The 27,513-nt window shown below is 45.4% G+C and overlaps 1 protein-coding gene across 4 annotated transcripts in view; it reads right to left on the bottom strand.

Annotated features, from left to right (window-relative positions):
• Positions 1–27,513, bottom strand: part of LOC110502593 (unconventional myosin-Vc) — a 55,211-nt gene that overhangs the window by 23,263 nt on the left and 4,435 nt on the right. For all 4 annotated transcript variants that reach the window (XM_036960838.1, XM_036960843.1, XM_036960828.1 and 1 more), the window contains exons 3-19: positions 27,142–27,313; positions 25,636–25,780; positions 24,434–24,590; positions 21,776–21,919; positions 21,454–21,535; positions 20,709–20,816; positions 18,708–18,814; positions 16,344–16,609; positions 10,799–10,880; positions 10,478–10,618; positions 8,133–8,255; positions 7,783–7,866; positions 4,504–4,635; positions 3,931–4,028; positions 3,237–3,323; positions 2,836–2,947; positions 2,354–2,565 (exon numbers count right to left, since the gene is read on the bottom strand). In XM_036960838.1, coding sequence (XP_036816733.1) covers positions 2,354–2,565; positions 2,836–2,947; positions 3,237–3,323; positions 3,931–4,028; positions 4,504–4,635; positions 7,783–7,866; positions 8,133–8,255; positions 10,478–10,618; positions 10,799–10,880; positions 16,344–16,609; positions 18,708–18,814; positions 20,709–20,816; positions 21,454–21,535; positions 21,776–21,919; positions 24,434–24,590; positions 25,636–25,780; positions 27,142–27,313 — 2,252 coding nt within the window. The remainder of the gene's footprint in view (positions 1–2,353; positions 2,566–2,835; positions 2,948–3,236; positions 3,324–3,930; positions 4,029–4,503; positions 4,636–7,782; positions 7,867–8,132; positions 8,256–10,477; positions 10,619–10,798; positions 10,881–16,343; positions 16,610–18,707; positions 18,815–20,708; positions 20,817–21,453; positions 21,536–21,775; positions 21,920–24,433; positions 24,591–25,635; positions 25,781–27,141; positions 27,314–27,513) is intronic.

Here is a 27,513-nt window from a genome sequence, read left to right as displayed (position 1 = left end):
GAGATGAGCTGTAGGTGTATCTATCATACGAGTCTCCTCGAAGCCCAACATTGACTATGTACGGACCCAGTGTGCGCAACAGAGCTGCAGGAGTTGTGACCCGTTTTTGTTGTCGTAGTTGTGTCTAGGGGGGGCATATGGGGGAGAGAGTACTGTCACCTCCAGGTAGGTTTTTGTCCCCCTGTGTGCTGAGTGTGTCAGGTTCTTGACCGGTTCTAGCAATTAGGTCGCCACACACTAGTAAATGTCCCTGGGCCTGGACATGATTGATCTCCCCCTCTAGGATGGAGAAGCTGTCATCGTTAAAGTATGGGGATTATATTGGGGGTAAATGTTGTAGGTAGCACACATCAGAAAATGTTTCTCTGTTGAGATCATGTCTAGCCAGATGTAAAATGTTCCTGTTTTGACTAATTTAATAGAGTGGGTTAGGTCTGCTCTATACCAGATTAGCATATCCCCTGAGTCTCTTCCCCGTTTCACACCTGGCAGTTTAGTGGATGGGACTACCAGCTCTCTGTAACCTAGAGGCCAGCCAGTGGGTCTGTCTCGTCTATACCATGTTTCTTGTAGGATGACTGTCTTTCTTTAAAGAAGTCCAGGTTCCTGCTCTTTAGGCCAAAGCCAGATGACCTCTGACCTTGTATATTCCAGGATGAGATAGTAAAAGCTTTGTGTTCCATAGTGTCTAGTGTTGCTTTTGTGTGGTTTAGGACCGTACCATTACAGTTTAGGACCGTACCATTACAGTTTAGGACCGTACCATTACAGTAAGAGTGAGCAGAGCATGTTGAGCATCTGATACATACATTGTATTGTGTTCCATAGTGTCTAGTGTTGCTTTTGTGTGGTTTAGGACCGTACCATTACAGTTTAGGACCGTACCATTACAGTTTAGGACCGTACCATTACAGTTTAGGACCGGACCATTACAGTAAGAGTGAGCAGAGCATGTTGAGCATCTGATACATACATTGTATTGTGTTCCATAGTGTCTAGTGTTGCTTTTGTGTGGTTTAGGACCGTACCATTACAGTTTAGGACCGTACCATTACAGTTTAGGACCGGACCATTACAGTAAGAGTGAGCAGAGCATGTTGAGCATCTGATACATACATTGTATTGTGTTCCATAGTGTCTAGTGTTGCTTTTGTGTGGTTTAGGACCGTACCATTACAGTTTAGGACCGTACCATTAAATTATTCAGACCCATTCCCCCTTTTCTAAAATTTTGTTACAGCATTATTCTACAGTGGATTAACATCTGTCCTTCATCAATCTACACAAAATGCCCCACAAAGTGAAAACATTTTTGCACATGTACTAAAAATAATAAACAGAAAAACACTTATTTACAAAAGAACTCAGACCCTTTGCTATGAGACTCAAAATTGAGCTCAGGTGCATCCTGTTTCCAATGATCATTCTTGAGATGTTTCTACAACTTGTTTGGAGTCCACCTGTGGTAAATGCAATTGATAGGACATGATTTGTCTATATAAAAAGGTTCCACAATTGACAGTGCATGTCAAGCATGGTGGTGGCAGCATCATGCTGTGGGAATGTTTTTCAGTGGCAGGGACTAGGAGACTAGTCAGGATCGAGGGAAAGATGAACAGAGCAAAGTACTGAGAGATCCTTGATGAAAACCTGCTCCAGAGCGCTCGGGACCTCAGACTGGGGCAAATGTTCTACTTCCATCAGGACAACGACCCTAAGCACACAGCCAAGAGAACGCAGGAGTAGCTTCAGTCTCTGAATGTCCTTGAGTGGCCCAGCCAGAGTCAGGACTTCAACCAGATCGAACATCTCTGGAGAGACCTGAAAATATCTATGCAGCGACGCTCCACATCCAACCTGACAGATCTTGAGAGGATCTGCAGAGAATAAATGGGAGAAACTCCCAAAAATACAGGTGTGCCAAGCTTGTAGCGTCAAACCCAAAAAGACTCAAGACTATAATCACTGCCAAAGGTGCTTCAACAAAGTACTGAGTAAAGGCCTGAATACTTAAGTAAATGTGATATTACAGTTTATTTTAAAAAAAATAGCAAAAGTATAAAAATGTGTTTTTGCTTTGTCATTATTGGGTATCGTGTGTAGATTGATGAGGGGGAAAAACGATTTCACCCATTTTATAATAAGGCTGTAACGTAACAAAATGTGGAAAAAGTCAAGGGGTCTGAATACATTCCATCCGTCGTGGATTCACGACACTCACCGTATCAGTCTACAGTCTGTTGTAGTGGTTGTGAAGACACTCACCGTATCAGTCTACAGTCTGTTGTAGTGGTTGTGAAGACACTCACCGTATCAGTCTACTGTCTGTTGTAGTGGTTGTGAAGACACTCACCGTATCCGTCTCTGTCCGCGGACGTACTGTTGCAGGATGATGGCCGCCTCCCTCATACGGAGGAACGTCCTCCTGTGGCTCCACCCCCTCACATGCTTCTGGATGGTCACACACGCCCCTCGGAGACGGTCCAATCGCAGTTTCTCCAAGTACGCCACCTGACCCGCTCGGAAGAAGATCTTGGTCCGGCCAAACTTGTACTGGTTGGAGTCCTGGGAGGGGAAAGCGGTTTGCAAAAAGGACCTTTATATAAAAAGAACAGAAGGACCTGGATATACGCCTCAACAGATTCACCAAGGAGACAGTTCAGCGTTGTGTTTTCAAGCACATCTGCCTTTTCATCGATGTCAACGGGAGACTTTCAACTAATATTCTGAAAGTTAAGGACACAGATCAGAAGAGTGCTATAAAAAGCAAGCAGGGGGACGGGGGACGGGGGGGGGAAGGTTGACTCCTTTCTCCTGTATACGTTCAACCCTCACCTGAATCAGCCTCTGCAGCACGGTCCTACAAGTCTGCTTCTTGTCGGTGAGAACCAGCTCCTGTTGGCTCATCAGTATACTGTACCGGCTGTAGAACTCTATGTAGGTCCACCTGACCAATCAGAACACAGTTCAGTTAATACAAAAGGTTAAGCTTGTAAGGACGGTTTCCGGCTGTAGAACTCTATGTAGGTCCACCTGACCAATCAGAACACAGTTCAGTTAATACAAAAGGTTAAGCTTGTAAGGACGGTTTCCCGGGACACAGACAAAAGTCCTGGACTAAAAAGCACTTACTCAGTCCAGGACTGATTAAGCTGTACTCGGGGAAACTGGCCCATAGATTTCACTGCTGTGTTACTGTTGGAAGTATGGAGGGGTGGATGCTGGTTTAGGATCACCTGGAGGGGTAGCTCTGAGCGCTGATGTGAATGGTCTCCAGGACTCCACACGCCCTCAGCTGCTGGACCACCCGCTTAGAGTCATACCTGACGAGACAAAGACACACTCCGGGATATCAAGATGACGTATTGAGAAACACCCCCCGAGACACACTCCGGGATATCAAGATGACGTATTGAGAAACACCCCCCCCCCCCGAGACACACTCCGGGATATCAAGATGACGTATTGAGAAACACCCCCCCGAGACACACTCCGGAATATCAAGATGACGTATTGAGAAACACCCCCCCGAGACACACTCCGGAATATCAAGATGACGTATTGAGAAACACCCCCCGAGACACACTCCGGGATATCAAGATGACGTATTGAGAAACACCCCCCCGAGACACACTCCGGGATATCAAGATGACGTATTGAGAAACACCCCCAACACACAAAGACTTCAGAAGGAACCCTTTGAAGAGACCGAAGTACTGGAGTCTTGCCACAGATTTCAAGCCCCATTTTACACATCATGCAATATTAAACTACAAATACAGTCCAGAGCTCGTAAGAGACGGATCTCTCATGGGACAGGGCACAGTGACAACACAGACTACAGTAGCAGAAGATCGTTTTCGGGTTTTTAATGACCTCATCCCGACGGACGTAGAGTATCAAGTAGGTACCGTGCTCGGGCCTACTTACTCGAATGGCATCTTTTCCTCGTTGGGCTTGATGCAGCGTACGTAGTGAGGAGTGGTGGCGTTCAGCGTCTCCATCAGCAGGTACAGAGAACTGCGGAACTAAAAGGAAACAGTGTCACATTTTTATTTATTTTATTTTTTACCTTTATTTAACTAGGCAAGTCAGTTGAGAACAAATTCTAATTCTCAATGACGGCCTAGGAACAGTGGGTTAACTGCCTGTTCAGGGGCAGAACGACAGATTTGTACCTTGTCAGCTCGGGGGTTTGAACTCGCAACCTCCAACTAGTCCAACGCTCTAACCACTAGGCTACCCTGCCGCCCCTCCACTCTAACCACTAGGCTACCCTGCCGCCCCATACATAGAGAGGATACAGACAGACTTGTCACACACGGTGCAAGCTCTATTACACATACCAATCGCAAAAAAGGTGGTCGGCTGAATGACTTTCATTTGACAATAAAAAAAAAAAAAATTGTCTGTACAATATGTTGTTTTAATGATAAGTATCGTAATTCTATTTGTGTTTATTGGTTTCTTTTCTAAGCGATGTAAACATGATTGGTCACCTACCTTCTCACCCACGGTGGTCCTGAGATTCTTATTGGTTGGCTTCACCCCCGGTCGGGCAGGCCTCACTTTAATGCCTTTACTGCCCACTCCGCCTGGCTCCTCCTCCAGGAAGAAGTTGGCCAGGAGAGGAAACTGATAGGTGTCAGGGAATAGAATGAGTCATACATAACAGTCCAGTGTGTGTAACAGTTTAGCTTCCGTCCCTCTCCTCGCCCATACCTGGGCTCGAACCAGGGACCCTCTGCACACATCAACAACAGTCACCCCACGAAGCATCGTTACCCATCGCTCCGCAAAAGCCGCGGCCCTTGCAGAGCAAGGGAAACCACTACTTCCAAGGTCTCAGAGCGAGTGACGTCACCGATTGAAAAACTATTAGCACGCACCACCGCTAACTAGCTAGCCATTTCACATCCGTTACCTCAGCACCACCGCTAACTAAGCTAGCCGTTTCACATCCGTTACCTCAGCACCACCGCTAACTAGCTAGCCATTTCACATCCGTTACCTCAGCACCACCGCTAACTAAGCTAGCCGTTTCACATCCGTTACCTCAGCACCACCGCTAACTAGCTAGCCATTTCACATCCGATCTGGGCATTCTCAGTTTAGGATTGTCCGGGATCAATTCACTTACTTGGGAGTAAAAGTGACAAGGAAATATTCAAATTTGTTTCAGGAAAACTTTGTTGCTCTAGCAGACAGATTGAAACAATCTTTTACTTTTTGGAATTCGCTACCCCTTTCTCTTATCGGAAGGATTAATGTCATTAAAATGAATGTGTTGCCCAAATGTTTATATTTATTTCAATGTTTACCCATTTTTATTCCACAATCTTTTTTTATTTCACTGGAACAAACATTCATGCATTTTATTTGGGATGGCAAGGTACCACGGATTGGTAGAAAACATTTACAGAAGCCTAGGTCATTGGGGGGGTTTAGCTTTACCAAATTTTCAGACATACTACTGGGCTGCAAATTTCAGAGCCGTTATGTACTGGCTGCAGACTGATCCTACTGGCCCTAGACCACTCTGGGCCCAGATGGAGTCTGAATCGTGTAAACCTGCAGCACTTTCCTCTGTGCTGTGCTCGTCTCTCCCAGTGTCCCTAGGCAAAAGGTGTGTAAAGCAGTCTCTTAAAATTTGGAATCAGTTCCGTTTAGCCTTTAGCCTCCGAGGCTTTTCTCTATCAGGCCCAATCAATCAGAACATTTTATTTCCTCAATCTTTGAATGATGGGGCTTTTGGCATTTGGCACTCACTAGGCCTTTCCTCGCTAGCCCAATTATTCTTTGATGATACATTTGCCTCTTTTTCTCAGCTGCAGGAAAAGTTCAATCTCCCCCAATCCCACTTTTTCCGCTATCTCCAGACTAGAAACTTTGTCAGGGCTAACACACCTGGATTTCCCAATAGGCCTGCGAATACAGCTATAGAGAGCATCTTGGAGCTGAACAAGCTTCCTAGAGGCGCAATTTCAGATGTATATGCAATCATTCATGACCTACAGAACTCTTCTTTGGTGCCTTTAAAGACTCTATGGGAAAAGGATTTGGGGGAGGAACTTGGGGAAGACGCCTGGGAATCTGTGCTGCACAGGGTGCACTCGTCCTCTTTTAGCACTAGACACAGCCTCATTCAATTCAAGGTGGTTCACCGTATCCACTGGTCGGGGGCCAAACTTGGAAGAATATTCTCTGATTTTGATCCTACCTGTGTCAGATGTAAGGTGGAACCAACCACACTGTTGCATATGTTTTGGGGCTGTCATAAACAGTCAGGTTTCTGGGAATTAATATTTAAATGTTTCTCTGATATATATGACACTGTTATAGATCCGTCTCCCCTTACAGCCCTTTTTGGAGTACTGCCCATGGGTACCCCCCTATCAAGAATCCAGTCGGACACTGTTGCTTATACAACTCTTTTAGCTAGACGGCTAATACTACAGAACTGGAAGATGGCAGCTCCCCCATCTTATAAATATTGGGTGAGGGATGTGTTGTGCTCTCTGAAACTAGAAAAAATGTCATTCAATTCACGTGGGAACCCCAAACTGTTTGATGAGGCTTGGGCTCCATTCTGGTCTTACTTTAAACAGTCCATCCTCTGATGGCATTCCAATTAATACTAAAATAAGTCTGTGACTTAAGGGTTGGAGGAGCTTCTCTGTGTTTTTGCTGGGGGGGCATTAAGGTCCATGTGCTTATTGATTGTGGTCCGCAGATGCCTTGTTCATCTTGCCCAGGCAGAGACTGAAGTGTGAGCTTGTTTTTCCCAGTTATTTTTACATTTTGTTCACGCCTACATGAATAATCATTCTTTTTAAATTTATTTTAAAGCATTGTAAACTTTTTTTTTGTCCAGTGGATGGTCGGTCTGTGGCCATGACTCTCTGTGAGTGGTTGCATTTCTCCACCCTTATCCCTTGACTGTTTACAGGAACAATGGTGAGGTGTTTGCTCTGTCCCTGTACTATAGATTGCCCTTTAACCTCTGTAGCCTTCTGCCCGGTGTGTTTAACTTGTCTAAAGTATCTTTAAAGATATTTATTTATTTGTATTTTTATTCTAGTTGAGTATATTATTTATATTGTATATTATTTATATTGTATATTATTTATATTGCTTTGTCTTGTCTGTGTGTGTGTGTGTGTGTATGTATGTTCAAAACTTAAACAGAGTAAAAAAAATTTTTTTAAACACACTGAGAAGGAGAGGTCAATCCATACCTTACTGGTTCTCATGGTGTCTATCAGCATGTTGAGAAACACACTGAGAAGGAGAGGTCAGTCCATACCTTACTGGTTCTCATGGTGTCTATTAGCATGTTGAGAAACACACCGAGAAGGAGAGGTCAGTCCATACCTTACTGGTTCTCATGGTGTCTATCAGCATGTTGAGAAACACACTGAGAAGGAGAGGTCAGTCCATACCTTACTGGTTCTCATGGTGTCTATCAGCATGTTGAGAAACACACTGAGAAGGAGAGGTCAGTCCATACCTTACTGGTTCTCATGGTGTCTATCAGCATGTTGAGAAACACACTGAGAAGGAGAGGTCAGTCCATACCTTACTGGTTCTCATGGTGTCTATCAGCATGTTGAGAAACACACCGAGAAGGAGAGGTCAGTCCATACCTTACTGGTTCTCATGGTGTCTATCAGCATGTTGAGAAACACACTGAGAAGGAGAGGTCAGTCCATACCTTACTGGTTCTCATGGTGTCTATCAGCATGTTGAGAAACACACCGAGAAGGAGAGGTCAGTCCATACCTTACTGGTTCTCATGGTGTCTATCAGCTCTTCATACAGAGTGTCTCTGTTCTTCTCTAGAAAGCCCCAGCACTGATATTCTACCTGTATTGGCACAACACAGATTTTCAAAGCAAAAGCCACAGATTTGAGGTATGTCATTGGTGAACAAAAAATAATAATAAATAATAAATAATTTAAGAATAAATTGGATGTAAAATGAGCAGAGGTGAATTCCATTGAAATGTAGTCACTTCAGGAAGTAAACTGACATTCCAATTGCTTCCTGAAATGACTGAGTTGAAATGGAATTCAGTCCAACCCTGCTAAGTTCCACTGTAATATAAAAGGGACATGGAGTGTGACTGTACCTTGTCAGCAAAGTGTTGGATGATGAAGGCTTCGTTAGACATCCTGGGCTTCTCAAACAGAGGGTTGTCAACCAGGTAGTTATACAGCTTCTGAAGCCAGTTCTGATCTGTACCCTGGGGGAACTGGAGAGAGAGAGAGAGAGAGAGAATAAGCAAATAGCAATAAGGCACCTCAGGGGTTTGTGGTTTACGGCCAATAAACCACAAGTAAGGTCTGTATCCAGGCACTCCACATTACGTCGTGCATAAGAACATCCCTTAGCTGTGGTATATTGGCCATATACCACACCCCCTCACTCTTTATTGCTTAATTATACCATGGCATTGTTGAATACTTGTTTCTGATTGGCTTGAATTGCATTCTAGAGCGTGCATAATTTCAAAACTGAAAGCGCGAACCAGCGCATTTAACCACGGCATGGTGACTGGGAATATGGTTGAATACAAACAGTGTAGTTATTCCCTCCGCAAGGCAATCAAACAGACAAAATGTCAGTACAGAGACAAAGTGGAGTCGCAGTTCAACGGCTCAGACACTAGACGTATGTGGCAGGGTCTACAGACAATCACGGACTACAAAGGGAAAACCAGCCACGTCGAGGACATCGACGTCTTGCTTCCGGACAAGCTAAACGCCTTCTTCACCCGCTTTGAGGATAACACAGTGCCACCGACGCGGTCCGCTCCCAAGGACTGTGGCCGATGTGAGTAAGACATTTAAATATGTTAACCCTCGCAAGGCTGGCCCAGACGGCATCCCTAGCCGCGTCCTCAGAGCATGCGCAGACCAGCTGGCTGGCGTGTTTACGGACATATTCACTCTCTCCCTATCCCAGTCTGCTGTCCCCACATGCTTCAAGATGGCCACCACTGTTCCTGTATCAAATAACTAAATGACTATCGCCCCGTAGCACTCACTTCTGTCATCATGAAGTGCTTTGAGAGACTAGTCAAGGATCATATCACCTCCACCCTACCTGACACCCTAGACTCACTCCAATTTGCTTACTGCCCCAATAGATCCACAGACTATACAATCGACATCGCACTGCCCTATCCCATCTGGACAAGAGGAATACCTATGTAAGAATGCTGTTGATTGACTATAGCTCAGCATTCAACACCATAGTACCCTCCCAGCTCATCATTAAGCTCGAGGCCCTGGGTCTGAACCCCGCCCTGTGCAACTGGGTCCTGGACTTCCTGACGGGCTGCCCCCAGGTGGCCAAACGTTTACAAATCGAGAAGATCCTGTTGGGCTGTATCACCGCCTGGTACGGCAACTACACTGCCCGCAACCACAGGAAGGCCATAAAGATCATCAAGGACAACAACCACCCGAGCCACTGCCTGTTCACCCCGCTATCATCCAGAAGGCGAGGTCAGTACAGGTGCATCAAAGCAGGGACCGAGAGACTGAAAAACAGCTTCTATCTCAAGGCCATCAGATTGTTAAACAGCCATCACTAGCACATTAGAGGCTGCTGCCCAATATACATGGACTTGAAATCACTGGCCACTTTAATAAAATGTATCACTAGTCACTTTAATAATGTTTACATACTGCTTTACATATGTATATACTGTATTCTGTCCTATTCTACTGTATCTTAGTCTATCCCGCTCTGACATTACTTATCCAAATATTTATATATTCTTAATTCCATTCCTTTACTTTAGATTGTGTGCATTGTTTGATATTACTTGTTAGATATTACTGCACTGTTGGAGCTAGAAACACAAGCATTTTGCTATACCCACAATAACATCTGCTTAACACGTGTATATGACAACTCAAATTTGTCATATACACAAGGTAGAATTAAATGGCTTTAGTTCATTCTCACATGTCCTATGTTTGAGCTGCTTTTGAAAGTAAAAGTCCAATTGAAAACATTTTTTGTCGACTTAGATTTTTTTTATAACGGTAAGCTAGGACCTGATGGTTTGGTTAGCTGAGCTATAGCAAGTCTGTTTGGTTACCACGGCAACTACTGTAGCTATCTAGTAAACATGCTAGCTACTTCAGTGGCTGTTGAACACATTTTCTATCTGCAAATTAACACACTTCTAGAGGTAAATGTGTTAAATTATAGCCATGGTATAAAAAGGGATAATCGACTCGGGTCTCTATTCGTTCTGTGGGAAAATGCAACTCTGTGGAAGGTCAGTTTTTCCTACTCCACTAAGCGCGTCGATAGGAAACGCACCTTCCACGTCGTTCCTTATTTTCCAGACAACGCATAGAGCCCCAAGTTAATTATCCATTTTATATTTCACACTGTCCTGTCATACAAAAAAAAAAAACTATACACATCCTTGTTAAATACATAAATTGGTCTCACCAGACATTCTTCATCTAGAAGGTCCAGGATGCCCATCTTAGCTTCAATCAGGTCAATGACCGGCTGGTTGTCATAGAAGTCTATCAGAGTCCAGGGAATATCCTCCTTCATGTACTCCTCCTGCTCCAGCTTGAACACATGCTGATATAGGAAACAGCAGAAAATATATATCTTAGTTGTTACAACCTTTCAGTGAAACAAGTGTATTGCTTTCACCACAATTGCGAATAAGAGACATTGCAGACTTCGTAATCCCAGAACCCAATGCCACATCTCGAGTGGCTGTAGCTACTGGAGTCTGTGTCACTAGAGAAGACATACCAAGTTGAACTGTTGTTGCAGTTTCTCGTTGGCGTAGTTGATGCAAAACTGTTCAAAACTGTTGATGTCAAAAGTTTCAAAGCTGGAAAAAGAGGAAATAGGTGCCAAAATGGAGTGAAAATAACATATGATGATGTGTCCACTATGCAGTACAACTATCCTACTGTTAATATACAGTACACTATGCAGTACAACTATCCTACAGTTAATATATAGTACACTATGCAGTACAACTATCCTACTGTTAATATACAGTACACTATGCAGTACAACTATCCTACAGTTAATATACAGTACACTATGCAGTACAACTATCCTACTGTTAATATACAGTACACTATGCAGTACAACTATCCTACTGTTAATATACAGTACACTATGCAGTACGACTATCCTACTGTTAATATACAGTCCACTATGCAGTACAACTATCCTACTGTTAATATACAGTACACTATGCAGTACGACTATCCTACTGTTAATATACAGTACACTATGCAGTACGACTATCCTACAGTACACTATGCAGTACAACTAACCTACTGTTAATATACAGTACACTATGCAGTACAACTATCCTACTGTTAATATACAGTACAACTATCCTACAGTACACTATGCAGTACAACTATCCTACTGTTAATATACAGTACACTATGCAGTACAACTATCCTACTGTTAATATACAGTACACTATGCAGTACAACTATCCTACAGTACACTATGCAGTACAACTATCCTACTGTTAATATACAGTACACTATGCAGTACAACTATCCTACTGTTAATATACAGTCCACTATGCAGTACAACTATCCTACTGTTAATATACAGTACACTATGCAGTACAACTATCCTACTGTTAATATACAGTACACTATGCAGTACAACTATCCTACTGTTAATATACAGTACACTATGCAGTACGACTATCCTACTGTTAATATACAGTACGACTATCCTACTGTTAATATACAGTACACTATGCAGTACAACTATCCTACTGTTAATATACAGTACACTATGCAGTACAACTATCCTACAGTACACTATGCAGTACAACTATCCTACAGTTAATATACAGTACAACTATCCTACAGTACACTATGCAGTACAACTATCCTACTGTTAATATACAGTACACTATGCAGTACAACTATCCTACAGTACACTATGCAGTACAACTATCCTACTGTTAATATACAGTACAACTATCCTACAGTACACTATGCAGTACTGTTAATATACAGTACACTATGCAGTACAACTATCCTACAGTACACTATGCAGTACAACTATCCTACAGTACATTATGCAGTACAACTATCCTACAGTACACTATGCAGTACAACTATCCTACTGTTAATATACAGTACACTATGCAGTACAACTATCCTACTGTTAATATACAGTCCACTATGCAGTACGACTATCCTACTGTTAATATACAGTACACTATGCAGTACAACTATCCTACTGTTAATATACAGTACACTATGCAGTACAACTATCCTACAGTTAATATACAGTACAACTATCCTACAGTACACTATGCAGTACAACTATCCTACTGTTAATATACAGTACACTATGCAGTACAACTATCCTACAGTACACTATGCAGTACAACTATCCTACTGTTAATATACAGTACAACTATCCTACAGTACACTATGCAGTACTGTTAATATACAGTACACTATGCAGTACAACTATCCTACAGTACACTATGCAGTACAACTATCCTACAGTACACTATGCAGTACAACTATCCTACAGTACACTATGCAGTACAACTATCCTACTGTTAATATACAGTACAACTATCCTACAGTACACTATGCAGTACTGTTAATATACAGTACACTATGCAGTACAACTATCCTACAGTACACTATGCAGTACAACTATCCTACAGTACACTATGCAGTACGACTATCCTACAGTACACTATGCAGTACGACTATCCTACAGTACACTATGCAGTACGACTATCCTACAGTACACTATGCAGTACAACTATCCTACAGTACACTATGCAGTACAACTATCCTACAGTACACTATGCAGTACAACTATCCTACTGTTAATATACAGTACACTATGCAGTACAACTATCCTACAGTACACTATGCAGTACAACTATCCTACAGTACACTATGCAGTACAACTATTCTACAGTACAACTATCCTACAGTACACTATGCAGTACAACTATCCTACAGTACACTATGCAGTACAACTATCCTACAGTACACTATGCAGTACAACTATCCTACAGTACACTATGCAGTACAACTATCCTACAGTACACTATGCAGTACAACTATCCTACAGTTTATATACAGTATACTATGCAGTACAACTATCCTACAGTTAATATATAGTACAACTATCCTACAGTTTATATACAGTATACTATGCAGTACAACTATCCTACAGTTAATATATAGTACACCTATCCTACAGTTTATATACAGTATACTATGCAGTACAACTATCCTACAGTTAATATACAGTACAACTATCCTACTGTTAATATATAGTACAACTATCCTACAGTTTATATACAGTACACTATGCAGTACAACTATCCTACATTTAATAAATAGTACACTATGCAGTACAACTATCCTACATTTAATATATAGTACACTATGCAGTACAACTATCCTACATTTAATATATAGTACACTATGCAGTACAACTATCCTACATTTAATATATAGTACAACTATTCTACAGTTAATATATAGTACAACTATCCTAGATTTAATATATAGTACAACTATCCTACAGTTAATATATAGTACAACTATCCTAGATTTAATATATAGTACAACTATCCTACATTTAATATATAGTACAACTATCCTAGATTTAATATATAGTACAACTATCCTACATTTAATATATAGTACACTATGCAGTACAACTATCCTACATTTAATATATAGTACACTATGCAGTACAACTATCCTACATTTAATATATAGTACACTATGCAGTCCAACTATCCTACATTTAATATATAGTACACTATGCAGTACAACTATCCTACATTTAATATATAGTACACTATGCAGTACAACTATCCTACATTTAATATATAGTACAACTATTCTACAGTTAATATATAGTACAACTATCCTAGATTTAATATATAGTACAACTATCCTACATTTAATATATAGTACAACTATCCTACATTTAATATATAGTACAACTATCCTAGATGTAATATATAGTACAACTATCCTAGATGTAATATATAGTACAACTATCCTACATGTAATATATAGTACACTATGCAGTACAACTATCCTACATTTAACATATAGTACAACTATCCTACATTTAATATACAGTGCCTTGCGAAAGTATTCGGCCCCCTTGAACTTTGCGACCTTTTGCCACATTTCAGGCTTCAAACAAAGATATAAAACTGTATTTTTTTGTGAAGAATCAACAACAAGTGGGACACAATCATGAAGTGGAACGACATTTATTGGATATTTCAAACTTTTTTAACAAATCAAAAACTGAAAAATTGGGCGTGCAAAATTATTCAGCCCCCTTAAGTTAATACTTTGTAGCGCCACCTTTTGCTGCGATTACAGCTGTAAGTCGCTTGGGGTATGTCTCTATCAGTTTTGCACATCGAGAGACTGACATTTTTTCCCATTCCTCCTTTCAAAACAGCTCGAGCTCAGTGAGGTTGGATGGAGAGCATTTGTGAACAGCAGTTTTCAGTTCTTTCCACAGATTCTCGATTGGATTCAGGTCTGGACTTTGACTTGGCCATTCTAACACCTGGATATGTTTATTTTTGAACCATTCCATTGTAGATTTTGCTTTATGTTTTGGATCATTGTCTTGTTGGAAGACAAATCTCCGTCCCAGTCTCAGGTCTTTTGCAGACTCCATCAGGTTTTCTTCCAGAATGGTCCTGTATTTGGCTCCATCCATCTTCCCATCAATTTTAACCATCTTCCCTGTCCCTGCTGAAGAAAAGCAGGCCCAAACCATGATGCTGCCACCACCATGTTTGACATTGGGGATGGTGTGTTCAGTGTGATGAGCTGTGTTGCTTTTACACCAAACATAACGTTTTGCATTGTTGCCAAAAAGTTCAATTTTGGTTTCATCTGACCAGAGCACCTTCTTCCACATGTTTGGTGTGTCTCCCAGGTGGCTTGTGGCAAACTTTTAACAACACTTTTTATGGATATCTTTAAGAAATGGCGTTCTTCTTGCCACTCTTCCATAAAGGCCAGATTTGTGCAATATACGACTGATTGTTGTCCTATGGACAGAGTCTCCCACCTCAGCTGTAGATCTCTGCAGTTCATCCAGAGTGATCATGGGCCTCTTGGCTGCATCTCTGATCAGTCTTCTCCTTGTATGAGCTGAAAGTTTAGAGGGACGGCCAGGTCTTGGTAGATTTGCAGTGGTCTGATACTCCTTCCATTTCAATATTATCGCTTGCACAGTGCTCCTTGGGATGTTTAAAGCTTGGGAAATCTTTTTGTATCCAAATCCAGCTTTAAACTTCTTCACAACAGTATCTCGGACCTGCCTGGTGTGTTCCTTGTTCTTCATGATGCTCTCTGCGCTTTTAACGGACCTCTGAGACTATCACAGTGCAGGTGCATTTATACGGAGACTTGATTACACACAGGTGGATTGTATTTATCACCATTAGTCATTTAGGTCAACATTGGATCATTCAGAGAACCTCACTGAACTTCTCGAGAGTTTGCTGCACTGAAAGTAAAGGGGCTGAATAATTTTGCACGCCCAATTTTTCAGTTTTTGATTTGTTAAAAGAGTTTGAAATATCCAATAAATGTCGTTCCACTTCATGATTGTGTCCCACTTGTTGTTGATTCTTCACAAAAAAATACAGTTTTATATCTTTATGTTTGAAGCCTGAAATGTGGCAAAAGGTCGCAAAGTTCAAGGGGGCCGAATACTTTCGCAAGGCACTGTATAGTACAACTATCCTACTGTTAATATACAGTACAACTATCCTACAGTTAATATACAGTACAACTATCCTACATTTAATATATAGTACAACTATCCTACTGTTAATATACAGTACAACTATCCTACAGTTAATATATAGTACACCTATCCTACAGTTAATATATAGTACACTATGCAGTACAACTATCCTACAGTTAATATATAGTACACCTATCCTACAGTTAATATATAGTACACTATGCAGTACAACTATCCTACAGTTAATATATAGTACACCTATCCTACAGTTAATATATAGTACACTATGCAGTACAACTATCCTACAGTTAATATATAGTACACTATGCAGTACAACTATCCTACAGTTAATATACAGTACAACTATCCTACAGTTAATATAACCGACACCAACGTATTTTCGAAGAATGTTTTAAAACGATCGTGAAATTTGCACGTGGTCGATTGATCTCACTTTAGTCGAATGTACTTAAAATATCGTTGTGAATAAAAGCGTCTGCTAAAACGACTCCGTTGTAACGCATTCACACATTACCCATAGATATCCAGGACACCTATGAAGGAGTGCTGTTTCCCCGGGACCTGCAGCGCTGCGTTGATCTTCTGGATGACGCAGTCGAACAGGTGGGCGTAGATCTGCTTGGCGAGGGCGTCTCTGGCGTTCACCGCCCGCTTGCTGGTTACCGGCTTCACCACCGTCTCTGCCACCATGACGAAGCGGCGGTGGCACAGCCAACGGGTAACACCGTCAGGACTGACCCCGAGAAGGTCGCAAAAGGCTGCTATGTGGGGATCACTGGACTGGAGGGAGGGATGGAGAGGAGGGAGGGAGGGGGAAGGGAGGGAGAGGGAAGGGAGGGAGAGGGAAGGGAGGAAAAGGGGAGGGAGGGAGAGGGGAGGGAGGGAGAGGGGAGGGAGGGAGAGGGGAGGGAGGGAGAGGGAGGGAAGGGAGGGGAGGGAGGGAAGGGGAGGGGAGGGAGGGAAGGGAGGGAAGGGGAGGGAGGGGGAGGGAGGGAGGGGGGAGAGGGAGGGAGAGGGAAGGTGGAGATGGAGGGAGGGGGAAGGTGGAGATGGAGGGAGGGATGGAGAGGGAGGGATGGAGAGGGGAGGGAGGGCAGGAAAGGGAGGGAGGGCAGGAAAGGGAGGGAGGGCAGGAAAGGGAGGGAGGGCAGGAAAGGGAGGGAGGGCAGGAAAGGGAGGGAGGGAGGGCAGGAAAGGGAGGGAGGGAGGGCAGGAAGGAAAGGGAGGGAGGGCAGGAAAGGGAGGGAGGGAAGGAAAGGGAGGGAGGGCAGGAAAGGGAGGGAGGGCAGGAAAGGGAGGGAGGTCAGGAAAGGGAGGGGAGGGAGAGATGGAGAGGGAGGGAAGGGAGAGATGGAGAGGGAGGGAAGGGAGAGATGGAGAGGGAGGGAAGGGAGAGATGGAGAGGGAGGGAAGGGAGAGATGGAGAGGGAGGGAGGGAGGGAGGGAGGGCAGGAGAGGGAGGGAGGGAGAGGGAAGGGAGGGAGGGGAGAGATGGAGAGGAGAGATGGAGAGGGAGGGAGGGAGATGGAGAGGGAGAGGGGAGAGATGGAGAGGGGGGAGGGAGAGGGAAGGGAGGGAGGGGAGAGATGGAGAGGAGAGATGGAGAGGGAGGGAGGGAGAGGGAAGGGCGGGAGGGGAGTGTCTCTGATTTTGTTTATTAACATGACTTGTAAATGTAAGCCTATGAAACATTAACCAATTAAAAACAGTTCTGTAGCAATGAGGTTTGTGCAGTAAGCTATAGGCCCAATACATTAACACCACATACTGGCTTTGCTTGAATTTACCTGACAATGCATTGTTGTTTGGGACATTTTTCCCCAATTATATTTCTAAATGTTGAGGTAAGATATATGATCACACCGGTAATAGATTTGTTGTTGTATTACTTGTGAGGCACAGCTGAGTGAGCAGACATTTAAAATAATTAGGTTTTTATTTTTCTGGGCTGATGGTGCCTGCATCTGAGGGTCAGTCTCCGGAGGGAGAGAGCAGCAGACTGAGGGAGAGAGCAGCAGACTGAGGGAGAGAGCAGCAGACTGAGGGAGAGAGCAGCAGACTGAGGGAGAGAGCAGCAGACTGAGGGAGAGAGCAGCAGACTGAGGGAGAGAGCAGCAGACTGAGGGAGAGAGCAGCAGACTGAGGGAGAGAGCAGCAGACTGAGGGAGAGAGCAGCAGACTGAGGGAGAGAGCAGCAGACTGAGGGTCAGAGCAGCAGACTGAGGGTCAGAGCAGCAGACTGAGGGAGAGAGCAGCAGACTGAGGGAGAGAGCAGCAGACTGAGGGAGAGAGCAGCAGACTGAGGGAGAGAGCAGCAGACTGAGGGAGAGAGCAGCAGACTGAGGGAGAGAGCAGCAGACTGAGGGAGAGAGCAGCAGACTGAGGGAGAGAGCAGCAGACTGAGGGAGAGAGCAGCAGACTGAGGGTCAGAGCAGCAGACTGAGGGTCAGAGCAGCAGACTGAGGGTCAGAGCAGCAGACTGAGGGAGAGAGCAGCAGACTGAGGGAGAGAGCAGCAGACTGAGGGAGAGAGCAGCAGACTGAGGGAGAGAGCAGCAGACTGAGGGAGAGAGCAGCCTCTCCAGGCCCACCAGGAAGGCAGAGTTTGCTCCTTCAGACACATGAAATGGCAACAGTTTGCCCACATGGCGCGAGACCAATAAAAAAATACAAACAAGGATTTATCGTTCTTTTTTTTTTTTACAGCAATGTTTGGGATCGACTAGAAATGCCTTGGAGATCAAGAAGTCGACGGTGATCGACCCGGTTGGTGACCACTGGTATGAAGGGTTGTGAGTTCACACCGGGTTGGATTTCCACTCGGTCACATACACATATCAAGCCAATGTTTTCCCGTGATACACGTAAGTTAGACTTACACTAATTGATGACCTGTCTGATCCAACGTTTCTGATCTCCACATTCCCCAGGTGTAGAACCCCAGCCAGCACCTTGAACACATCAGCCTGGAAGTCCTTGGTTAACCCTACAGGGAGGACAGAGGACAGACAGGGGAATAACACTGCATTCTGTAGACTCGACTACATAAGGACTTCATAACACATTCATAACCCATACATAAGAGAGGGGAATAACACTGCATCCTGCAGACATACCTACATAAGGACTTCATAAGACATTCATAAGACAGGAGAATAAGACTGCAGACATACCTAGGGGAATAGCGAGTTAAAGAAATCCATTGATATTTTAGTAATTTAATATCCGCTCTTATCCAGAGACACTTACAATCCGTTCAGTCAACTTAATTTATTAAGTAAACAACCACGATCCCTGCAAGCAAAATATTCTGCAATATTAGGTCCCCAACTACAAATGCATGGTCATCAAACAAATGTCTGATAACAGTACATGTTGATCTGAGCAGTAAGTCGACCTACAGAGGGACGTCGGCCTACAGAGCGACGAACAGAGCGACGTCGGCCTACAGAGCGACGAACAGAGCGACGTCGGCCTACAGAGCGACGAACAGAGCGACGTCGGCCTGCAGAGCGACGAACAGAGCGACGTCGGCCTGCAGAGCGACGAACAGAGCGACGTCGGCCTACAGAGCGACGAACAGAGCGACGTCGGCCTGCAGAGCGACGTCGGCCTGCAGAGCGACGTCGGCCTACAGAGCGACGAACAGAGCGACGTCGGCCTGCAGAGCGACGAACAGAGCGACGTCGGCATGCAGAGCGACGAACAGAGCGACGTCGGCATGCAGAGCGACGAACAGAGCGACGTCGGCATGCAGAGCGACGAACAGAGCGACGTCGGCATGCAGAGCGACGAACAGAGCGACGTCGGCCTACAGAGCGACGTCGGCCTACAGAGCGACGTCGGCCTGCAGAGCGACGAACAGAGCGACGTCGGCCTGCAGACCGACGAACAGAGCGACGTCGGCCTGCAGAGCGACGAACAGAGCGACGTCGGCCTGCAGAGCGACGTCGGCCTACAGAGCGACGAACAGAGCGACGTCGGCCTACAGAGCGATGAACAGAGCGACGTCGGCCTACAGAGCGACGCCGGCCTGCAGAGCGACGAACAGAGCGACGTCGGCCTACAGAGCGACGTCGGCCTGCAGAGCGACGAACAGAGCGACGTCGGCCTACAGAGCGACGTCGGCCTACAGAGCGACGTCGGCCTACAGAGCGACGTCGGCCTACAGAGCGACGTCGGCCTACAGAGCGATGAACAGAGCGACATCGGCCTACAGAGCGACGTCGGCCTACAAAGCGACGTCGGCCTACAGAGCGACGAACAGAGCGACGTCGGCCTACAGAGCGACGAACAGAGCGACGTCGGCCTACAGAGCGACGAACAGAGCGACGTCGGCCTACAGAGCGACGAACAGAGCGACGTCGGCCTACAGAGCGACGTCGGCCTACAGAGCGACGAACAGAGCGACGTCAGCCTACAGAGCGACGAACAGAGCGACGTCGGCCTACAGAGCGATGAACAGAGCGACGTCGGCCTACAGAGCGACGTCGGCCTACAGAGCGACGAACAGAGCGACGTCGGCCTACAGAGCGACGAGCAGAGCGACGTCGGCCTACAGAGCGACGAGCAGAGCGACGTCGGCCTACAGAGCGACGAGCAGAGCGACGTCGGCCTACAGAGCGACGTCGGCCTACAGAGCGACGAACAGAGCGACGTCGGCCTACAGAGCGACGAGCAGAGCGACGTCGGCCTACAGAGCGACGAGCAGAGCGACGTCGGCCTACAGAGCGACGAGCAGAGCGACGTCGGCCTACAGAGCGACGTCGGCCTACAGAGCGACGAACAGAGTGACGTCGGCCTGCAGAGCGATGAACAGAGCGACGTCGGCCTGCAGAGCGACGTCGGCCTGCAGTGATGAACAGAGCGATGTCTCTCACCCAACAGAGAGAAGGTCCTGCGTGTCTCCTCCATGTCCTTCCTATCGTCCACGCCCTCGATAGCAGTCTCCCCTCCCATACTGGTGTACCTGAACTCATCTGCCCTCACTGGAGAGAGACAAGCACACAGACACACGTCCATTAGCACGTTATTGACCTAGCCCATACACTTCAGTAGCCTACATTATTTGATCTGTTGTCAGGATGTCAGTGTAAATACTGACTCATCTGGTTGAATAACGGTGAAAGACAAATAAATAAATAAATAAATAAAATAATTGAGAAGATGACTTTCATGGCCTAGTCAGAGGCCGTGTCTATCGTCCCCCTCTCTCTAGGGGCCGTGTCTATCGTCCCCCTCTCTCTAGGGGCCGTGTCTATCGTCCCCCTCTCTCTAGGGGCCGTGGCTATCGTCCCCCTCTCTCTAGGGGCCGTGTCTATCGTCCCCCTCTCTCTAGGGGCCGTGTCTATCGTCCCCCTCTCTCTAGGGGCCGTGTCTATCGTCCCCCTCTCTCTAGGGGCCGTGTCTATCGTCCCCCTCTCTCTAGTGGCCGTATCTATCGTCCCCCTCTCTCTAGGGGCCGTATCGTCCATCTATCATCTACAGTTAATACAGTAGCAGAACTGCCAAGCCCCAGGGGTTTAACAGGTCTCTCTTGCTAAATATAAAAAATAAAATAAAAATATATATATCTCAATGGAGACAACTGAAGAATTACAGGTGAAATAAATGTCCGTCACTCACACAGTCTCAGGCTCTTGAACTCAGGCTGGTCTGCACAGGCACACATCTGGTAGAAGATGTGGTAGTTTCTCTCGCTCTCGGACTGAAGAGAAAGAGAGAGCGTCACTGTCTAAAAGTCATGCAACGATTAAGATCTGTTTGTGTTGGTCGTTGGCATGGCAAAAGCAAGGAGATGGCAAGACAACACAAACAGATCTGGAACCAGGCTAGCAGTGGCTCACTGAAGCCTTCCAAACGGTAAACATGACTCAACTATACAGTAGCCAGGCTACCTTACACACCACATATAAAGAGAATGAGAATCAAGTATGTGATGTATGACCTGGGAAACCACTCTAGATTTCTCCAGGAGATAAGTCCTCATGTTGGCCCCGATGATCTGATATCGCCTGTCGAAGCTGATCTCTGTGTACTTCCCAAAGCGACTGCTGTTGTCGTTCCTGGTCGTCTTGGCATTTCCTATAGCCTTGACACACACAAAAAAAACTTGCATTACAAGTTTGTCCATCATAGTTGATGCTTAATCAAAACACAGTGTAGATTGTATCATTAAGATGTATCAGAAGTACGGTGGCTGGTGAGGCCAATCTGTGCCTGGAACGCCGTGGCACATTGGACATGATCTATCAGATTATCACGTGTATCACACTGTGGGGCCTTTACCTACAGATTATCACGTGTATCACACTGTGGGGCCTTTACCTACAGATTATCACGTGTATCACACTGTGGGGCCTTTACCTACAGATTATCACGTGTATCACACTGTGGGGCCTTTACCTACAGATTATCACGTGTATCACACTGTGGGGCCTTTACCTACAGATTATCACGTGGATCACACTGTGGGGCCTTTACCTACAGATTATCACGTGTATCACACTGTGGGGCCTTTACCTACAGATTATCACGTGGATCACACTGTGGGGCCTTTACCTACAGATTATCACGTGGATCACACTGTGGGGCCTTTACCTACAGATTATCACGTGGATCACACTGTGGGGCCTTTACCTACAGATTATCACGTGTATCACACTGTGGGGCCTTTACCTACAGATTATCACGTGGATCACACTGTGGGGCCTTTACCTACAGATTATCACGTGTATCACACTGTGGGGCCTTTACCTACAGATTATCACATGTATCACACTGTGGGGCCTTTACCTACAGATTATCACATGTATCACACTGTGGGGCCTTTATCTACAGATTATCACGTGTATCACACTGTGGGGCCTTTATCTACAGATTATCACGTGGATCACACTGTGGGGCCTTTACCTACAGATTATCACGTGGATCACACAGTGGGGCCTTTACCTACAGATTATCACGTGGATCACACTGTGGGGCCTTTACCTACAGATTATCACGTGTATCACACTGTGGGGCCTTTACCTACAGATTATCACGTGGATCACACTGTGGGGCCTTTACCTACAGATTATCACGTGGATCACACTGTGGGGCCTTTACCTACAGATTATCACGTGTATCACACTGTGGGGCCTTTACCTACAGATTATCACGTGTATCACACTGTGGGGCCTTTACCTACAGATTATCACGTGTATCACACTGTGGGGCCTTTACCTACAGATTATCACGTGGATCACACTGTGGGGCCTTTACCTACAGATTATCACGTGTATCACACTGTGGGGCCTTTACCTACAGATTATCACGTGGATCACACTGTGGGGCCTTTACCTACAGATTATCACGTGGATCACACTGTGGGGCCTTTACCTACAGATTATCACGTGGATCACACTGTGGGGCCTTTACCTACAGATTATCACGTGTATCACACTGTGGGGCCTTTACCTACAGATTATCACGTGGATCACACTGTGGGGCCTTTACCTACAGATTATCACGTGTATCACACTGTGGGGCCTTTACCTACAGATTATCACATGTATCACACTGTGGGGCCTTTACCTACAGATTATCACATGTATCACACTGTGGGGCCTTTATCTACAGATTATCACGTGTATCACACTGTGGGGCCTTTATCTACAGATTATCACGTGGATCACACTGTGGGGCCTTTACCTACAGATTATCACGTGGATCACACAGTGGGGCCTTTACCTACAGATTATCACGTGGATCACACTGTGGGGCCTTTACCTACAGATTATCACGTGTATCACACTGTGGGGCCTTTACCTACAGATTATCACGTGGATCACACTGTGGGGCCTTTACCTACAGATTATCACGTGGATCACACTGTGGGGCCTTTACCTACAGATTATCACGTGTATCACACTGTGGGGCCTTTACCTACAGATTATCACGTGGATCACACTGTGGGGCCTTTATCTACAGATTATCACGTGGATCACACTGTGGGGCCTTTATCTACAGATTATCACGTGTATCACACTGTGGGGCCTTTACCTACAGATTATCACGTGTATCACACTGTGGGGCCTTTACCTACAGATTATCACGTGTATCACACTGTGGGGCCTTTACCTACAGATTATCACGTGTATCACACTGTGGGGCCTTTACCTACAGATTATCACGTGGATCACACTGTGGGGCCTTTATCTACAGATTATCACGTGTATCACACTGTGGGGCCTTTATCTACAGATTATCACGTGGATCACACTGTGGGGCCTTTACCTACAGATTATATCACACTGTGGGGCCTTTACCTACAGATTATCACATGGATCACACTGTGGGGCCTTTACCTACAGATTATATCACACTGTGGGGCCTTTACCTACAGATTATATCACACTGTGGGGCCTTTACCTACAGATTATCACATGGATCACACCGTGGGGCCTTTACCTACAGATTATCACGTGGATCACACTGTGGGGCCTTTATCTACAGATTATCACAAGCATAAATGAAACACGTTACATCAAATGCCTCCTTCACATATTGTGATGCTGCATGTAATGACCATTCACTGCCAGGACACATGTATTTAAAAACATACCTCAGTTATTGGGTTGGATGCCAGAACTTTGTCTTCCACGTGTGTTTTGCTGCCAGACTTGCTGACCATAGCGAAGTACCTCATGGCATACCTGGCAGACACGGTCTTGCCGGCTCCAGACTCACCACTCACTATGATAGACTGGTTCTTATTGTTCCTGAGAAAAAAAGGAAATAAATAAAAATGTATATCTCATTAAAAAAAAAATAGAAAAGAGAAACGTCCCTTTTTCAGGACCCCGTCTTTCAAAGGTTCCTAAAAATAAATAAAAAAACTTTACAGATCTTCATTGTAAAGTGTTTAAACACTGGTTACCCATGGTTGTTCAATGAACCATAAACAATGAATGAACATGCACCTGTGGAACGGTCATTAAGACACTAACAGCTTACAGACCGTAGGCAATTAAGGTCACAGTTATGAAAACACAGGACACTAAAGAGGCCTTTCTACCGACTCTGAAAAACACCAAAAGAAAGATGCTCAGGGTCCCTGCTCATCTACATGAACGTGCCTTAGGCATGCTGCAAGGAGGCATGAGGACTGCAGATGTGGCCAGGGCAATAAAATTGCAATGTTCGTACTGTGAGACGCACGAGACAGCGCTACAGGGGTCATCCTCGTAATGGCAGACCACGTGTAACAACACCTGCACAGGATCGGTACATCCGAACATCACACCTGCAGGACAGGTACAGGATAGCAACATGGAGGTGGAAGGTCCGTCATGGTCTGGGGCGGTGTGTCACAGCATCATCAGACAGAGCTGGTTGTCATTGCAGGTAATCTCAATGCTGTGCATTACAGGGAAGACATCCTCCTCCCTCATGTGGTACCCTTCCTGCAGGCTCATCTTGACATGACTCTCCAGCATGACAATGCCACCAGCCATACTGCTCGTTCTGTGCGTGATTTCCTGCAAGACAGGAATGTCAGTGTTCTGCCATGGCCAGCGAAGAGCCCGGATCTCAATCCCATTGAGCACGTCTGGGACCTGTTGGATCGGAGGGTGAGGGCTAGGGCATGGTCCGGGAGGGGGGGGGGGGGGGGGGGGGGGGGGGGGGGGGGGGGGGGGGGGGGGGGGGAGACACGACTCAGGGATTGAACCGTTGTCTCCAGGAGCATAGCATTGGTCCGGGAGGGGGGGGCATTACTACCACAAAACCAGCCCCTCTCCCGGGGACGGCCCGTCTAACTTTTACCTGGCCATCTGTTTGTAAGCCTCCTCTGCCACAGCGAAGATGTGAGGGTCCATGTCACCCATGTTCTGTCCACTGTAGGCGTGGATGACTGCATCTCCATAGATGTGAAGCTGCTTGTATGGGTTGACGGCCACCAGGATGATTCCTGAAAGGGGGTGAAGGAAACCATCAAGACATAGAGCACAGTCAGTTATCCTAATTTGCATAGTAAGCTTCTAATATAGAATTTATTTATTTTTTTAAAAATAGATGTATTGCCCTGTGAATATTATTTTTCTTATCTCCTACATTTTATACAAACATAAAGCAACAACTCGTCACTCAGACATGAACTTTCACCTTCCATCCAGCCGATAAACTAACAGTAAAACCAAAGACATCCCATTAAGACAGCCGGGGAAGTATTTCCTTTAGTACCACAGTAGGTGTAGATGGACTTGGGAGTGTGAGTGTGTCTTTACCACAGTAGGTGTAGATGGACTTGGGAGTGTGAGTGTGTCTTTACCGCAGTAGGTATAGATGGAGTGTGAGTGTGTCTTTACCACAGTAGGTGTAGATGGACTTGGGAGTGTGAGTGTGTCTTTACCACAGTAGGTGTAGATGGACTTGGGAGTGTGAGTGTGTCTTTACCACAGTAGGTGTAGATGATCTTGGGAGTGTGAGTGTGTCTTTACCGCAGTAGGTGTAGATGGACTTGGGAGTGTGAGTGTGTCTTTACCACAGTAGGTGTAGATGGAGTGTGAGTGTGTCTTTACCACAGTAGGTGTAGATGGACTTGGGAGTGTGAGTGTGTCTTTACCACAGTAGGTGTAGATGGACTTGGGAGTGTGAGTGTGTCTTTACCACAGTAGGTGTAGATGGACTTGGGAGTGTGAGTGTGTCTTTACCACAGTAGGTGTAGATGATCTTGGGAGTGTGAGTGTGTCTTTACCGCAGTAGGTGTAGATGGACTTGGGAGTGTGAGTGTGTCTTTACCACAGTAGGTGTAGATGGAGTGTGAGTGTGTCTTTACCACAGTAGGTGTAGATGGACTTGGGAGTGTGAGTGTGTCTTTACCACAGTAGGTGTAGATGGACTTGGGAGTGTGAGTGTGTCTTTACCACAGTAGGTGTAGATGGACTTGGGAGTGTGAGTGTGTCTTTACCACAGTAGGTGTAGATGGACTTGGGAGTGTGAGTGTGTCTTTACCGCAGTAGGTATAGATGGACTTGGGAGTGTGAGTGTTTCTTTACCACAGTAGGTGTAGATGATCTTGGGAGTGTGAGTGTTTCTTTACCACAGTAGGTGTAGATGGAGTGTGAGTGTGTCTTTACCACAGTAGGTGTAGATGGAGTGTGAGTGTTTCTTTACCACAGTAGGTGTAGATGGAGTGTGAGTGTGTCTTTACCACAGTAGGTGTAGATGATCTTGGGAGTGTGAGTGTGTCTTTACCACAGTAGGTGTAGATGGAGTGTGAGTGTGTCTTTACCACAGTAGGTGTAGATGGACATGGGAGTGTTTCTTTACCACAGTAGGTGTAGATGATCTTGGACTCCACGAAGCGCACTTTGAGGTTGTGTAGAACTGCTGGTTCGTGGAGGTAGCTGAGAGCCGTCAGGTCATTCTCCCCCACCAGGATATCAGGGTTGCGAAGGTGAGGGAGCTGAGGACTGGATGTGTCCAGGGAGTACAGCATCTCCTACAGGGGGAATAACAGTGTGATGTTGGTAATTCAAAGCCTCTTGTGGCCAGTTTCCAGGACACAGAGTATAGTAAACCTAGTCCTGGTCTACAAAGCATACTAAAATACAGAATCTCAACGTTAAAAGTATGCTGTATGATTTACATGTCGTTTTAGTGCCTTACTCAAAAGGCACAGAGACAGATTTTTCCCATAGT

Source organism: Oncorhynchus mykiss, chromosome 2 (genome assembly GCF_013265735.2).
Source record: "Oncorhynchus mykiss isolate Arlee chromosome 2, USDA_OmykA_1.1, whole genome shotgun sequence".
Classification (NCBI taxonomy): domain Eukaryota; kingdom Metazoa; phylum Chordata; class Actinopteri; order Salmoniformes; family Salmonidae; genus Oncorhynchus; species Oncorhynchus mykiss.
The sequence above is the reverse complement of the archived record's forward strand: the minus strand, read 5'-3'. Positions and strand labels throughout refer to the sequence as shown.